The sequence below is a fragment of the Natator depressus genome, chromosome 1 (assembly GCF_965152275.1).
Source record: "Natator depressus isolate rNatDep1 chromosome 1, rNatDep2.hap1, whole genome shotgun sequence".
Taxonomy (NCBI): domain Eukaryota; kingdom Metazoa; phylum Chordata; order Testudines; family Cheloniidae; genus Natator; species Natator depressus.
Genome location: NC_134234.1, coordinates 129004837 through 129020230, shown reverse-complemented (window position 1 = coordinate 129020230; position 15394 = coordinate 129004837). Strand labels below are relative to the sequence as shown.

Here is a 15394-nt window from a genome sequence, read left to right as displayed (position 1 = left end):
GGGGCTCCAGCGCCTGCTGGGCCCCGCACGTGCCACAGCTCGCGCAGGATCCCGGCCAGTCGCCCACTCCCTGCGCGCGCCAGGGAGGGGCGGGGGCGCGGAGGACTTTGCCAGGACCTCCTCTGTCGCAAATTGTGTGCCTCGTTCCAACGCGAGCACACTGCACATGCGCCGGGTGGGGGTGGGAGGGGGCACGAGACGCGGGAGTGTTGTCTGTCCTCGCGCACCGACCCCGTTGTGAGGCGCGCGAGCCCGAGCCGGGTGGAACGGCACAGAGCGGCGAATCGTGTTAATTGTGTCTCGCCTCTTGACGCGTCACACGCGTGCGACTCGAGCTCCCGATGTCCGCGTCCTCCCAGCGGGCGGGAAGCGAGATCTCGCGAGGTTTCGACCGGGCGAGGGCGGCGTGGGGCCGGGGGGCGTCGCTCGGTTCGTTGGCGCTCAGTTTGTAGAACAATAGGCGCGTCAGCGGCGGCCAGCGCGTGCAGGGAGAAGAGGTGCGTGGGTCTCCCCAGCGCCCTTCCTTGGCCCAGACCCGCGCAGGGCTCTGACGTTAGGAGCCAGCCCAGCGCGTGCCCGGGCAGCCCCGCCCCCTGCATAAACCCTAGGCCTCGAGGCGGATCCCGGCAGAAGCGGCGGCGGCGCGTCCTGTCCTGCCTCCGCGTGCGGGGGCGGAAGGTTCCCCCCCCCCAACTGTGACCCCCTCGGGGTGGGGGGCTGCGCTGTGGCCTGGGGGGAATCTCCCCTGTCCCCGCTGTACCCTGGTCACGTCTCCGACCGGACTTTGAAACTGTTACAGCCCTGCTGAGACTCGGGTTATTTTTTCCTCTCCCCCCCCCCCAGCGTGTGTTGCGCGGAGCCGGCTTTAGGGGAAATGGTGCCCCTGGCCCCCCGCGGGCTCCCCGCCCTCCGTCGCCCTTAGCCCCCGCACCGCCTCTTGCACCAACGTGGGGAAACTGAGCTGGATGCAGGGAGCAGCTGGCGTTGCTGCTCGCTCCCCTCTAACGGCTGCTGCTCCGCACACCCCGCGGGGGCGGGGGGAGAGCGAGAACATCAGGGCTCCCTCCCTGCATCCCAGGTCACTTCCCCACCTGGCTGCCTAAGAGAAGGGCAGAGAGCAGCGGCTCCTGGTGCTCGCCTCACAGCCCAAATGGGGAAAGTGACCTAGATGCAGGGGCCCCTGGGTGTTGCTCCTCATTCTCCCCATCATCCCGAGGGGAGCATGAAGAAAAGGAGGACTTGTGGCACCTTAGAGACTAACAAATTTATTTGAGCATAAGCTTTCGTGAGCTACAGCTCACTTCATCAGATGCATCTGATGAAGTGAGCTGTAGCTTTTCTTTTTGCAGATACAGACTAACACAGCTGCTACTCTGAAACCTGTCATTATGCAAGGGGAGCATGGAGGAGCATGGTGGGGGAGCCATATCTGTGTGTCACTGCTCCCCTCCCCCATGTTCCTCTGCTGGGAGGAACCAGGGAGAAATCTGGGTGCCCCTCACACATGGTGCTCTCCTGCCACCCAGGAGGAGTTTCTGACGCTACACCAGCAGCGCGCACCTCTGCTCTGCCACACGGCACCCCCTTGACTACTTGCACTCTGGGTAGTCACCCAGGTTCCCCTCTCCCTCCTCCGCCCCAAGGCTGGCCCTGGTATTGGGTGACGCTGCATAGGCAGTTGCACAGTTTCTCTTGCATAGTCAGTGCAGCTGTTTGAGGCAATAACAAATCACTCCAAAATTCTAAAAATAAAATGAATGTGATTGGACAACAGACGACATTGGAAGGGGCACTCATGGGCAGGTGTAGTGACTTTTCCCTCCCGTTTGAGCTGCCTTTCACTCCCATTTGAAATTGACTACATTTCAAGATGATGCTTTCCCTTTATGGTCATGGATTATCAGGATCTGACAGTGTTTTATTTGAAGTGGAAGTCAAGGCAATCTTCCCTCCTATGTTTTTTTTTTTTTTTTTTTTTTTTTACATTTAGCATTAATTAACTTCCAGACAAGGAATGCATTTTCAGTTCTTCTATGTAATTGTCTCGAGTGTGTATTTATAATGATGTAGCTGTGTTGGTTTCTGGCAGGGCCAGTAGAGCCCTCCCAAAAGTCTTGGGGCCAGGGGCCCCCACCTCTTCCGGCCGAAGCCCTGTCCCTGGCCAAGCTGGAAGCCAGAGTGGGCCGGGAGCCGCGAACCCTCCACCTACTGTGGGTGCGGGACCGGAGAACAGGGACATAGGCCTGGGGCTGCTCTTCACCCCCTACCCTGGACAGGTGGAGGGTCCGTGGCGTGGCATCCAATAGCTGCCCAGGCTCCCCACTAGCTGCCAGCAGGGGGCAGAGAGATGGGGTGGGGGCAGGTCCATGGCAAAAAGGGGATGGGCCAGGCCCATCCACTTTCAAAAAGTCCCAGGATATTTGAAAGACAAAGCAGGTGAGGTAATATCTTTTGTACCAACTTCTGTTAATAAAAGAGACACGGTTACACAGTTCTTGAGCTCGAAAGTTTGTCTCTTTCACCAACAGAAGTTGGCCCAATAAAAGGTATTACCTCACCCACCTTCTTTCTCTAGAGCTTGTATTGTCACTTGCAAAATATGGCCCAATCCTGCAATCTAATCTGTGCAAGCAGAGTCCTTATGGATCAGTTTGATGATGTGTTACTGATTACCTTCTACATGGCTCCCATTGTAGGGTGAGGGCCTTGACATACAGCTTTTTTTTTATTGTCATTCAACTTGATTTTGGCTTTCTGTGTTTTCCACCAGATATTTTAAATATTATTAGTGGATGATGGGACATCTCTCTTGCATAACCTTGTAATGTCCAACAATACGCTCATCTGGTGGTGGTGTAACTACCTCATTCATTACAAGTCTGCGGCTGTAAAATGATCCTGCTCTGAGCACATCCATTCATTGTTACACCATCTGGATTCAAGGGCTACTTTGCAGAGGAATGTGGGCCACTAAACGCATGTGCAGCATCCAAAGGCAATGGCCTTCATTGAAAAAGCATGGACTGCATGGTAGCATATTTTTAAAAATTCACCAGTTTTGGACAGGTGTTCTGGGTTACTGCCATCTAAGAGCCACACGTGTTAAATCCACATATAATGTAAGTATCTACTTAATTTATTTTTTCTGTGGTATAGGTATTCATGGTGCTCTTTCAACAACAAGATCAGATCCCTTCCTCTAGAGTTTACTGTCTTAGGGTTTGATGAATTGAGGACTACTCGCATAAGGGATTGCAGGTTTGGACACTAACTCAGAAAAATGACCAGACTAAGGGGTAGAGGTAGGGAAGTAACAGAAGATACGTAACTTGCCATATAGGTTTCTTGTTGTTCTAGCTTTGTTAAGAAAAAAATAAAACCTCTGTGTAGTTTTAGTGTAGGAAAAATAAGATGATTACAGGTGGAAGACTAGCTGAAAGAAATAAGTGTTTAGGAGAGACTTGCAGGAGGGCATGAGCTGAGGTGATTTGATTTACTGAATAAGGGAATTAGTCCTCGTGTGTGGGGGGGATGAGGCACAAAGACCGGAAAAAGAGGTAAAGGATTTGCTAAGGTAGGATTAGAGCATAGAATTTGAGTATGACAATGGAAGGTATGCAAGGAGAAAAGCCTAAGGCTGTGGAAACATTGAAGCAGTGGACAAGATCATTTATGAAATATAAACTTAATCTTGGTGTTTGCACATCATGTTCTACACATACTGCTTGTAAGTGGCGTAGTCTACTACAGTGGTTCTCAAACTAGGGCTGCCACTTGTTCAGGGAAAGCCCCTGGGGGGCCGGGCTCTTTTGTTTACCTGCTGCATCTGCAGGTTTGGCCGATCGCAGCTCCCACTGGCCACGGTTTGCTGCTTCAGGCCAATGGGGGCTGCGGGAAGGGCGGCCAGCACGTCCCTCGGCCTGTGCCGCTTCCCACGGCCCCCATTGGCCTGGAGCAGCAAACTGCGGCCAGTAGGAGCCGCGATCGGCTGAACCTGCGGACATGGCAGCTAACCAAACCGGCCCGGCCCGCCAGGGGCTTTCCCTGAACAAGCAGCGCCCCTAGTTTGAGAACCACTGGTCTACTGTACCTAGTTTTAGACATCTACTTAGATTAGTTTCAGCTTTGAAAGTGTAAATTACTGCATGCTGTTGTTTATTATAAATAATAGCATATAATATATTATGGAAGTGTTACATTGTACAAATATGTAAATGACATGGAGCTTTTATTCATCTTTCTAAGGAAAACATGCCGATCTAGTTTTAAAAAACACATCGTAATTTTTCACAGCATTATTTTAAATACTTCAGAAAAAAATAAGCTGAGATTTTCCTGCAACCATTTCTTTTATTCTTTCCTTCAAAAGATTAACCTTTGATTGCCTTAATATGGGTGTCCCAGGTACAGAATGAATGGCTGATAATGGACATGGCAACCGCTGTTGGTGCTAAAAAAGTTAAAACAGCCTATGGGAAAGGGCCCAAAGCAACATATGATGAAAGACAACTCATGATGGAAGGTATTTAATACTTTTGTTCTCAGTTAAACCCTGAATATCTTGTTTTTTTCATCAAATTACTGTATAATATAGAGTTAAGTATTTTGTAAAATAAAACAAAAAACCCCCACAACATACAGGAATTTTTTATTGCTAATAAAAAAGTTTTATATTTTTTCCACAGTGCACTAAATAATAATTATTATGGTTCACTGGGGTACATTCTGCAATTTAAAAAATAAATTTTATTCACCCAATACACTATTGGTCCAATCCAGTTGAAGTCAGCAGAACTCTTTCTGTTTACTTTATTGGGAATTGGCTGATGATTTAGAAGAAACGGTCTACCAAATGACGAGGATGCAATCTGGTATTATTTTGTAGTTCTTTACTCCATAACTTTAGCTTGTATGTTGGTAGCATGAGGTGACTTAGTAATGGAGTCTTTGTGTGAGCTTTGGGCTCAATCAGAAGCCCATTGAAATCAATGGAAGGACTCTCGTTGACTTCAGTAGTTTTTGAATTAGAGCCTTTGCGTTTGATACAGCTCACCCATTTGGGGCTTTTGTGGTTTTGAAGACACACGAAAGGAAGACTCTCATAAGTATTTACTCCTATCTGATTTCTTGATGCTTATTAAATTGATAGTTATTTTACAATCCCTGGAAAGCTGCCCCAGTGTGAGTATAAATTTGTGAATACCTTGTATCTCTTCCTTTCATGCCTTTGCTTATTTTCTCAAGATAAAGTCCAAGTTAAATTGTAAGCTTGTTTATTGAACTAGCAATGCATGGTAGCTAACCATCCAGCGTGCTAATGTAATATTTTAAGTCTTTTCATTTAGTGCAAATATTTATCGTGTCTCATCTAAACTGCTTGATAGCTCTCATTCAGTATATTTTTGTTCATAAAAATGGCCCATTTGTTGGCAGTTCCTTTTTGTTAATTCTCGTTAAAAATTTTGGTGAAATATGTTTATAGCAAATGTTAGGCTGTGGGTTGTTATTTTTAAAATATTTTTTACTATTATTTGTGTAACGGTATTTCCCAGAAGCCCAACAGAGATAGAGGCACCATTGTGCTAGCTGCTGTACATACACATGTAAGAGACAGCCCTGCCCTCAAATGTTTAGTGTATAAAGTTACATGTCCTGCAGTACCTGCAGACTCAATGAGTGAGCAAACATCCTTCATCCACTCACATGTATTGCATTGCAGGATTAGGGCCTAAATAGACAAGACAGATTAAGAGAAGAAATACCAACTATATAGAAATTGATTTTTCTTTGGCTCTTAAAATACTTAAAATACATTTCCAGTTCAAATGAGTTTGCACACATAAGTAGCTGCATCTTCAATACTTTTTACACTTCATTCAAGGTCTCTGCACATCTTTAAATAACAGTTCTATGGAACACTTAAGAAGGCTCGTGGCAGTAGGAATTCAAGCAGTTCCTTTATGCCACTGACATTGGACTCTCTGTCTGCTTGACAGCCTTTTATTTGCAGCACTGGAATTTTGAACTAGTGACCACCTTTATTGGTCAGTGGTCCAGTGTAATCAGCAAACAGGCCAGGTAAAATTGTTGCTGTTCTTATAAAGGACGTTTTAAATGGTTGTGGGGGAGGGGAGTTGTGGGGGAAGGATTAGTTCTAAATTTGAATAGGTTTGATACATAGATATTTTGGGGCAGAGGGAAGGGGACAGAACTTTAAAAAACAAAGGCTTAGTCATGAGTGTTTTTCATTTTACCTACTCCAGTGCTACAGATTTATAAATACCCTTGTGTTCTTTGGCTTTCCTCTACCCAGAGCTGTACCCTAGGGACCCTGTTATGGCACACTGTAGAATTCTCTGTGCCCCTTGCCCACCTGTTCAGAATGTCAGATTTGTCATTTCTTTAGGACCCTTTCTCATTAGCTAAGTTGGTGCAAAGGCGCTGGTATACTGGTGTAAGCCTGTTCCAAAAAATATCCCTTGTAAAGAAGACTCCTGCTTCAAGGCATAGAGTTTGCTCTGTCTGCTCTGTTCTTGCTTCACAGAAGATGCAGGAAGGATTTTGATGTATGAGACATGGGTGATCCAGAGGCGGGAAGGACTGATTTGAGAGTGGTAGGGTCTGTGGCCGAGGTAAGCTTGTCTCCTTGTCTTTGCAATGGCCCATAGACATTCTGTATAACAGGGGCACCAGTTAGGGCAGCCCTTGGGATTGCCCTAGTTTGTGCCATGTGGCAAACCATCCCCTAGAAGTCTCTGAACAGGGGAGGTGAAGCTGTCTTCCCTCTGTTCCTACAACAACACTAATGCCTTGTCTACACTGCCACTTTACAGTGCTGAAACTTTCTCATTCAGGGGTGTGAAAAAACACCTCCCTGAGAGCTGCAAGTTTCAGCTCTGTAAAGTGGCAGTGTAAACAGTGCACCAGTGCTGGGAGCTACTCCCCTCATGTGGGTGGTATTTTTTACAGCGCTGGTGCTGCGACTACACAGCCACGTTAAAGCGCTGCCGTGGCAGCACTTTAATGTCCTAGTGAAGACATACCCTAAGATGGATCTGCACTTAAGTCACGTTTACCTGTTTCTGCATCCCTTAAATGCACAATTATGTTCTCTTTGAAAACATTGGCAAGCAACAAATATCTGATGTTCCCAGATACAACAGTCAATGCCAAATTCAATGTAGATTAAATAGGGGAGGTATTTATTAATTTACAGACTAAAGAGGAAATAAAAGAGTTACGTGAAATGTAAGTACTTTATCTTGGAAACTAAAATAAGATTCTGAAAGTTGCCATTAAGGTTATGGAGAAATGTAGAGGAAAACAGACCCTCCCAATGAGCTCCATGACAGACCACAGCTTTTGGTTTTAGTTAGTCTGTATCATTTTTTCTCTCTCTCTTTTTCTACATCCTTGCACTTCAAAAAGCATCGGTGTCACCATTTCAGTACACACTAGGCTTAGATTATCTCTTACATATGTAGGTGTTACCAAAAAAAGCTGCTCTGATTTCAGAACAAATCTTATTTTGCTCTCTCCCTGCTACACTTCCTTCTTAAAATACACTTTCTATGGCATTTATTTTTTCTTTGTATTGTCTCAACAATTCTACATAAAGTATTCATATATATTCTCCAGTTACTTTTCTCACATATCACTTAATTTGCTTATTATACAGCTAATTGGTTTACAGTGTATCTCATCTTTCTTGAAATACCCATCTATTATTTTGTAAATTACAGCTTCTATATATTCCCCCACAAAAAAATTAGAGATAAGGTAGGAAGTGTTTTTTCAGTGAATTCTAATTAACACCATCTAAACTATACACTTTTTTTTTTTAAAAGAAGGTCTTACACTTTAGACAATCTCCCATACATTAATGATTCATTTCTGTGTTACCTGATCCAGTCTGTATGGAAGACATTCAACATACAAGTTTAAACAAAGTAGGGACTTCAGTGTATAAAATGTATCAAACTGTTTCTTGTATTCTGCTGCTTTTTCATAGACTTTCAACAAGAGCTTTTTAGGTATTTTTAAACCTGTATACAAAGAGGAAATCTTTCTCCTTTTCCTGCTTTTAATCCATACTAAATGAAGGAAACATAAAGGATTTAACCTGTTAGGGGCTTCTCTTTCAAAATGCTTTATTCTTCTGATCATTCATCACATGACCATATGAAGCCCTGAAACCTGTACTGTACACATAGGATGTGTTAGAGGCATGCAAACTAAATTTGGGAAAACAAGGAGTCTTAATGCCTAGAGAATTCAAATATTCCTTCAGGTAATGAGTTAATGAGGATCAAACAAATCTGTCCATAGTGACTGTGTAACTGTCACGCTTCACCCCAAATTCTTCATAGTGATGTTATGATATAATTATGACATAGTTCTGATGTGTTTTATGCAAGATAAGTCATGTTAGATGTCATTGGAAAGGTTATGATCTGCTGAATATGATTATCCTATTTGTATGCATGTATCATTTTTGTATCGAAGTTAAGAATATTGATTATGTATCTGTATTACAAAAGTGTTTATACCTGGGGAACGCTCACTATTTCATAGATATTTAGGTCAGAAGGGACCATTATGATCATCTAGTCTGACCTCCTGCACAACACAGGTCACAGAATTTCACCCACCACTCCTGCATGAATATTTAACTGCCAAAACCATGTTATCCCAGCATACCATCTCCTCCATAAACTTATCGAGTTTAATCTTAAATCCACTAAGCAAGAGGCTCTCAGTCTAGATGGCCCATTCAGATTAATGAGCCATTAGGAGAAAACAATAGGTCTTAGAAGAAGCTTATCTCCCACCTGGGGACACTACAAACAGCCTCCAAGTGATGGCTGCTGTGACACTATAGGGAAATGTGATCAGGTCACCTGGTGCTGGTCTGAATCTTGGGATATCAGTGTTTTTCTACTGATTGGCATGGGAACCAAGCTTTGAAACAAAGAGTTCCCCGCCATATGCAAAAGCTGTATAAGGTAGGGGAGTGACATCACCGTGGTTCTTCACTGACTCCCCACCAAAGTGACTCCTGGAAACACCTGAGGAACCAAGACTGAACTGGGGGAAGTGCTGGACCCAGGCTAAAGGGTTTTTAGCCTGTGAACGGAACACCTGGGGATTCCAAGCTGTAAACTAGTGCAGCTTGCCCCTTAAGAAACAGCAGCCTGCTTGTACCCTCACTTAGGGTGAGAATTTGCTATTCATATCCGATCTATGTAGTATATTAAGCTTAGTTTGCGTTTTTTGTTTATTTGTTAGGTTATCTGCTTTGATCTGTTTGCAATCCCTTATAATCACTTAAAATCTGTCTTTTGCTGTTAATAAACTTCGTTTTGCTTTATCGAAAACCAGTGTGTGGGAGTCATAACTGGGGCAGAAAACTGTTGTGTATTCCTCTCCACACTGAGGGAGGGGACGAATTTCATGATCTTACGCTGTACAGTTCCCTGTGAAGCGCAAGATGGTATTATTTTGGGTTTACACTCCAGAGGGGGTGCGTGCCTGAGTAGCTGGGAAGTTCCCTAGCTGGCACCTTCCCATGTAGGGGCTAGACACAGCATCTGAATGTAACTGCAGCTGAGAGTGTACCTACCAGTATGTGTGCTGGTGAAAGTGCAGGTTGATCACAGCAGCACAGTATTCCCCCCTGGGGTGCCACCTGGAACTAGGGTACCACTTAGGGTCAGAGGGGTCAGTGGTACCCCAGTTCCAGGTGGCACCCCAGGGGGGAATCCATCACTGTAACTTTATGTGAACATATGTTTGAGAAGCACACTGAGGTTTAACAACCTTATTATTGTAGTAACATTGGCATGCCTTGGCACTCTCAGATAAATTTACCTTTAAAATGCAATATATTCAAAGAGAATTAGTTTTATAGCTTTTATTTTTGCATGATTTACAAGTCCAGTCCGAACATACTGAAGAAGTTGCATGAAATAAGTGGATTATATAGAGAAAAAATACATAAGCTAATTACTGGGTTTTGGTAGTGCAAAGAGGAAGATAATTTACAAAGGAAATTTAAAGATATAGTTAATTAGAGTAACAAATCTATTCTCATTAGGCATTCATCTAGACCTGTGTGTTTTAGGAGCTAAAGGTATCTTGAGGCTGAGAGAGTAACTCGAACAATATGGTCTAGCTTTGTTCTCCATCCCCTTTTAACACTCATTTCCTAATCCTTTGCTGAAGGTCTGAGATCATAAGGGTGAGGCCTTCTGTGGCATACTTTGCTTATTTTTTTATTGCTTATTTTAACTATCTTCCATACAGTATATGGCTTTTATGATCAGCAATAGCAGAATCTTGCAAGTTTCTGGAGGTATGTAAGAAGTTAGATCTTTAGGGTTTTGTCTACTCAAGATAAATTTGGGGAATTTTTTTTTTCTCTAATATTGCCACAGGTTCAGTTGAGCCCATGGTAACACTGGTGGGAATTTTGTTTTTAAAATTCCCTTGTATAAACACAGCTTTGAATTTAAGGGATCTAATGGTATTGCTTTGGACTCTTGTCCTCCCTAAACCTGAGAGTAGACTCAATCCTGTAAAAGATTTCAGATTCCTTTAAAAACAACAAGGAGTCTGGTGGCACCTTAAAGACTAACAGATTTATTTGGGCATAAGCTTTCGTGAGGAAAAACCCATGATGCATCTGAAGAAGTGGGTTTTTTACCCACGAAAGCTTATGCCCAAATAAATCTGTTAGTCTTTAAGATGCCACCAGACTCCTCGTTGTTTTGTGGATACAGACTAACACACCTACCCCTCTGATACTCAGATTCCTTTGTTACACATTGGGCAATTGAACTCTAGTTAACACCGTGTTTAATATTAAGTGCTCTAGATGCCATGCTAAGCATTAAGGTAGGTAGATGCCCTGATCCTGTAAACACTTACGTACTTGCTTAACTTTACTGCTGTGAGTAGTCCCATTGAAATCAACGTGTGGTGGTTTTTGTTTTACTTTTTTAAAACTATACTTTGTGTCTCTTTTGTCTTCTCACAATTGCAACTATAAGATGTGTTTTCTTTTCTCTGAATAAGAAATGCCTTTTACATAAATTTGTCTCTGCATTATTGGATGCTGATGGTAGCATTTCTAAAGTAAATTAATTCCAATAATGAAAGGGAAAAATGTGTTTTTCCAAGAGGACTATTTTAGAGTCAGTACTGCACATTTAAAGTGAATATGATGACCAGATGTAATTACCTACAGTTCGGAGCAATTTTAACCATCTCAGCCAGCAGCAAAATGGGTTTAAACTGTACCAATCCATCAAACAGTTCTGGAAAATGACTAGAATAATTTATTTTATTTTTTTTTAAAGTTGTCTTTACTAAGTGGCCAGATATGGGAAAACGTATCTACTCAATATATTGTGTTAAACTTTTTAATTTAACAAAGGAATACAACATTTATAAAAACACTTTATTAATATTTTATTGTGGATAAAAATAATTTTCCAGTTGAAACAATAGAAATGGAGCAGTATTTGACTAAGCAGCATTTTGAACACAATTGCCCTGAAGTTCAAAGATGCTGTGCACCTACAAGCTCCTGTTGAATTAATTGGGGATTGAAGGTGCTCAGCTCTTTTGAAAACAAGCCAGCTGTTTTTAGATATTCTGCTTGTGTGTGCTATATAGCAAAAAATAAATGTGTTAAAGCATTTAACTGATCCATCTCCTGATAGCAAAATTTTGTTTCCACAGCAAAAATGAAACATCTCAACCTGTCATTTGCAGCTTGTGGGTTTCTGGGTATATACCACTTGGGGGCAGCATCTGCTCTTTGCAGGCATGGTAAGAAGTTACTGAAGGTTGTGAAGGCTTTTGCAGGAGCTTCTGCAGGATCACTGGTTGCCACAGTTCTGTTAACAATGCCAGAAAACATAGAGGTAATTGAAAAGTAACTAATCCATTTAGAATGTAGCAATTTAAAAAACAAAAGAAAAAAAAACCCTTAAATTCCTAAAGTAAGGTTTTTAGGCTGGCACTATTTTCATTTGGTTGACTTTTATTTTGTGTGTTTGTTTGTTATTTTAGTTCTTGTCTAGGAGCAGAGCTCAGAACTCTTTGCTTTCCCTAACAAAGAAAGTCTGTGTATATTCCTCATACAGTTTTTAAAACTAATGAAGTATGTGCTCAATTTAAATAATAAGATTGTATTTTAGCTGTATAATTTTAAAGTCATATATGGATGAAGATTTGTTGATATATGTAAAGTCATACATACATGTGTGCACGCACATACACTATTTGTATCCTTGTAGGTTAGGACAGCAGTTCTCAACCGGGGATCTGTGGCCCCCTGGGGATCCATGAGCCGGTTTCAGGGGGTCTGTGAGCCCCAAGCCCTGGTGCCCTGTGGAGCAGAAGCCCCGAGCCCATGGGCAGAGTTGGTGGGGAGATCGGAGGTGCGTTGACCCCCAAACTGCAGTGCCTTAACCGTAGCAGAGCAGTCCCAGCGGCAACTCCACACACTGCTCTTCCCCAACCCCTGAAGCCCCGCCTCCTGCCAGGTTGGTGGTGGGAAGTTGGAACTGGGCAGTGCAGGGTGGCTGCTGCTCTGACAGGTTTCATGGAGGAGGATGTGCAGCGCTCCCTCGTCTTCTCCTCTTGGTGCCCAGGGCTGTGGCTGCTCCTCAGCTCCCAGCCCCTTTTGTACAACCAGTAAGAGCTGCCTGGGCATGGGGACCTCGTTCCGCAGAGCCTTCGGGGAGCAGCGACAGCAGTGGTGTGTGTGTGTCTCCTGGCACAGCCCCTAGCTACCCATCTCCCTGCACCCTGAGTGTCCGCCTATACACAGCCCCTAGAACCCCTCTCCCTGCACCCTGAGCAGTTTTCAAACTTTTTGAGCTGAACCCCTTACCCTTTGAGTTATAATTTTTGGTTGCGCCTCACCCAACCCAGACAAGCTGGGTGGTCTGCTGAGGTGAGTCGGGGGTGGAGTTGGCACTCCCTTCCCGAGCCCTGCCGGCCCTGCCCCACTCCCACCCCAAATAGAAGTCAAACTACACCTATGCCCGAGGTCCCTGCCCAGGGGCCGGAGCCCTGATGTCCTGCAGGGCAGAAGCCCAGATGGAAGCACCTGAAGCCCAGAGCCCCCAGTCCTTACCACCACCACCCAGACTCTGGAGTTTTTGTAGCATGTTGGGGGCAGAAGGGGCTGAGAAAGAAAAAGGTTGAGAAACCTGGGTTTAGGAGACAATATGAGGGAAGTGATGAGTGAGATTTTTGCTGGTGATATGCTTTTAATTTATTAAAGTTTGCTGTAGAGTGGTAATCAGTTTCTGTCCTAGGCTGACAGTTACAGCCAACTGCTGACACTGTTCAGTAGACATGCACTGCTGTCCTTGTAAGGAAGGAGATATAAGGAACTTATAGGTGCTTTCTTACTTGATTGATATTAGCGCATACAGTTATAGGCTTTGATTCTCTATTTTGTCCAAGGTCTGATTGGGTGGAGTAAAGAGTGGATGATTGGGCATGTTTGCAGGAAGCCAGTTGTGGCTTTCTGATTCAGGGCCAAGTAGCCCTGCTCAATTTCGGGCTGTCCCTGTGAACTTACACCAATGGAGGATGATGCATGGCAGAGCTCTGCCATTCCCCCTACCTGTCCCACCCAGGCTTTACCCCTCCAAAATATCCCCTCCTCCTTAGGCTGGAAGTGGTGAGGGAGAGAGGGAGTGGAGCAGCAGAGCTTTCTGGTGGAGAGTTCTCTGCAGCAGCAATTCTCCACTACCTCGGCTGCTTGAAGATCACTTTGCACTTCTTATGCAGCCCAAAGTGGCGTTAGTAGACTGGAGAATCCAACCCAAAATGTAAAAACGAAACTAAATTATCATTCACTGACTACCAGCACGAGCCCAAATGTCTGTGCATTGATTTTACAGCCCCTAGAGCCCAAGTCAGCTAATCCAGGCCAGCCGGGGGGCGTTTAACTGTTGTGTAGACATACCTAAAAGGGTTTAGTTTTCAATATACATAACTTCCAACAATGTATTTTGCCTCTCTTACTTCTTTGTGAAATGACTGAATACAGCATTGAAGACCAAATCTTGCTAAACATTGAAATATTGAACATTTAATATCAGTATGTTAGGCAATGATAAAATACCAATTTTGATATTATCAGGAAAATATTATTTGAGGGATCAGAGGGAAAATAAACTCTGTGTCACAATCTCTTGATTTTCCCATTTTGTCACCATGTTTGGGGCCTGAACAAGGACTATTTGTCCGAAGCTCCAGTCAGCAAAGAAGGGTATGGCATTGGCAGACTACAGAAATCAGATAGATGAAATAGTAAAATTGATATCTTACTTCTTAAAGAGGGTTTCCTGTCTTATGTTAATAAGGTGCACAGGCTAAGAGTCCTGTTGAACAGAGACTGAAAAAGTTGCTCACCAAAGGCGAGTGGAAAATTAGGATGCATAAATTGGCTGAGATTAGCTAGGTCCATTTGTCTCTTCTGTTAACTGGAACTTCAGTTCTGTTGCTCTGCTCACTTCTTCCTTCTGGCCTCTTCCCATTAACTGGTATCAATTTCAGCTATGTCACACACCCTGCCTTCAGCCTTTGTTCTCTTTAGTGGATACCTTTACTTGCCCAGATAGCATTTCTGTTTATACTGGTCTTCTGGGCAATAGGGTTTTTCTCCAGCCTGGCCCTTTTTATAGGTTAAAATGTAGGAAAAGTTTTGGTTTTGCTCTTTTATTGGAATAAAGTACATATTACATTGTCTGATATTAATGAAATTTTGCATGTACAGAGATCATTATATGAACTAGAGAACACTATTTGAGGTCTCTAACCTTTCTTTACATTTTTAAAAATTAACTTTTTCATCATTCTGTTTCTGTTGCACGAATGGAAAATTATGTGAGCCCTCCAGTGGACAAAATAATACAGTAGAACCTCAGAGTTATGAACACCAAAGTTACGAACTGACCAGTCAACCACACACCTCATTTGGAACCGGAAGTACACAATCAAGCAGCAGCAGAGATGAAAAAATAAGGCAAATACAGTACAGTACTGTGTTAAACATAAACTATGAAGAAATAAAGGGAAAGCAGCATTTTTCTTCTGCATAGTAAAGTTTCAAAGCTGTATTAAGTTATAAACTTTTCAAAGAACAACTATAACATTTTGTTCAGAATTACAAATATTTCAAAGTTATGAGCAACCTCCATTCCTGAGATGTTCATAACTCTGAGGTTCTACTGTATCTCTTAATTTACATGGATGTTACCCAAAGACAGTTCAGTCTTGTGGATAGAATGTGTTTCATTCAAATGTTGTATTTCTATTGAAATTTCTATTCAGCTTTTCTGTCACTGTAATTCTATATTCTTAC

At 43.4% G+C, this 15394-nt stretch overlaps 1 protein-coding gene across 4 annotated transcripts in view; it reads left to right on the top strand.

Moving 5' to 3' along the window:
• The first annotated feature begins 203 nt into the window (after nucleotides 1-203).
• The window catches only part of PNPLA4 (patatin like domain 4, phospholipase and triacylglycerol lipase), a 45587-nt gene continuing 30396 nt past the window's right edge, over nucleotides 204-15394 (top strand). Inside the window, exons 1-5 of one of the 4 annotated variants that reach the window (XM_074945746.1) lie at nucleotides 204-497; nucleotides 2771-3119; nucleotides 4405-4522; nucleotides 11746-11930; nucleotides 12306-12449. In XM_074945746.1, coding sequence (XP_074801847.1) covers nucleotides 2961-3119; nucleotides 4405-4522; nucleotides 11746-11930; nucleotides 12306-12449 — 606 coding nt within the window. In that variant the 5' untranslated portion in view covers nucleotides 204-497; nucleotides 2771-2960. Of the gene's footprint in view, nucleotides 498-2770; nucleotides 3120-4369; nucleotides 4523-11745; nucleotides 11931-12305; nucleotides 12450-15394 lie in introns of those variants that run through there. The other 3 variants (XM_074945754.1, XM_074945763.1, XM_074945771.1) reach the window with 3 other exon arrangements.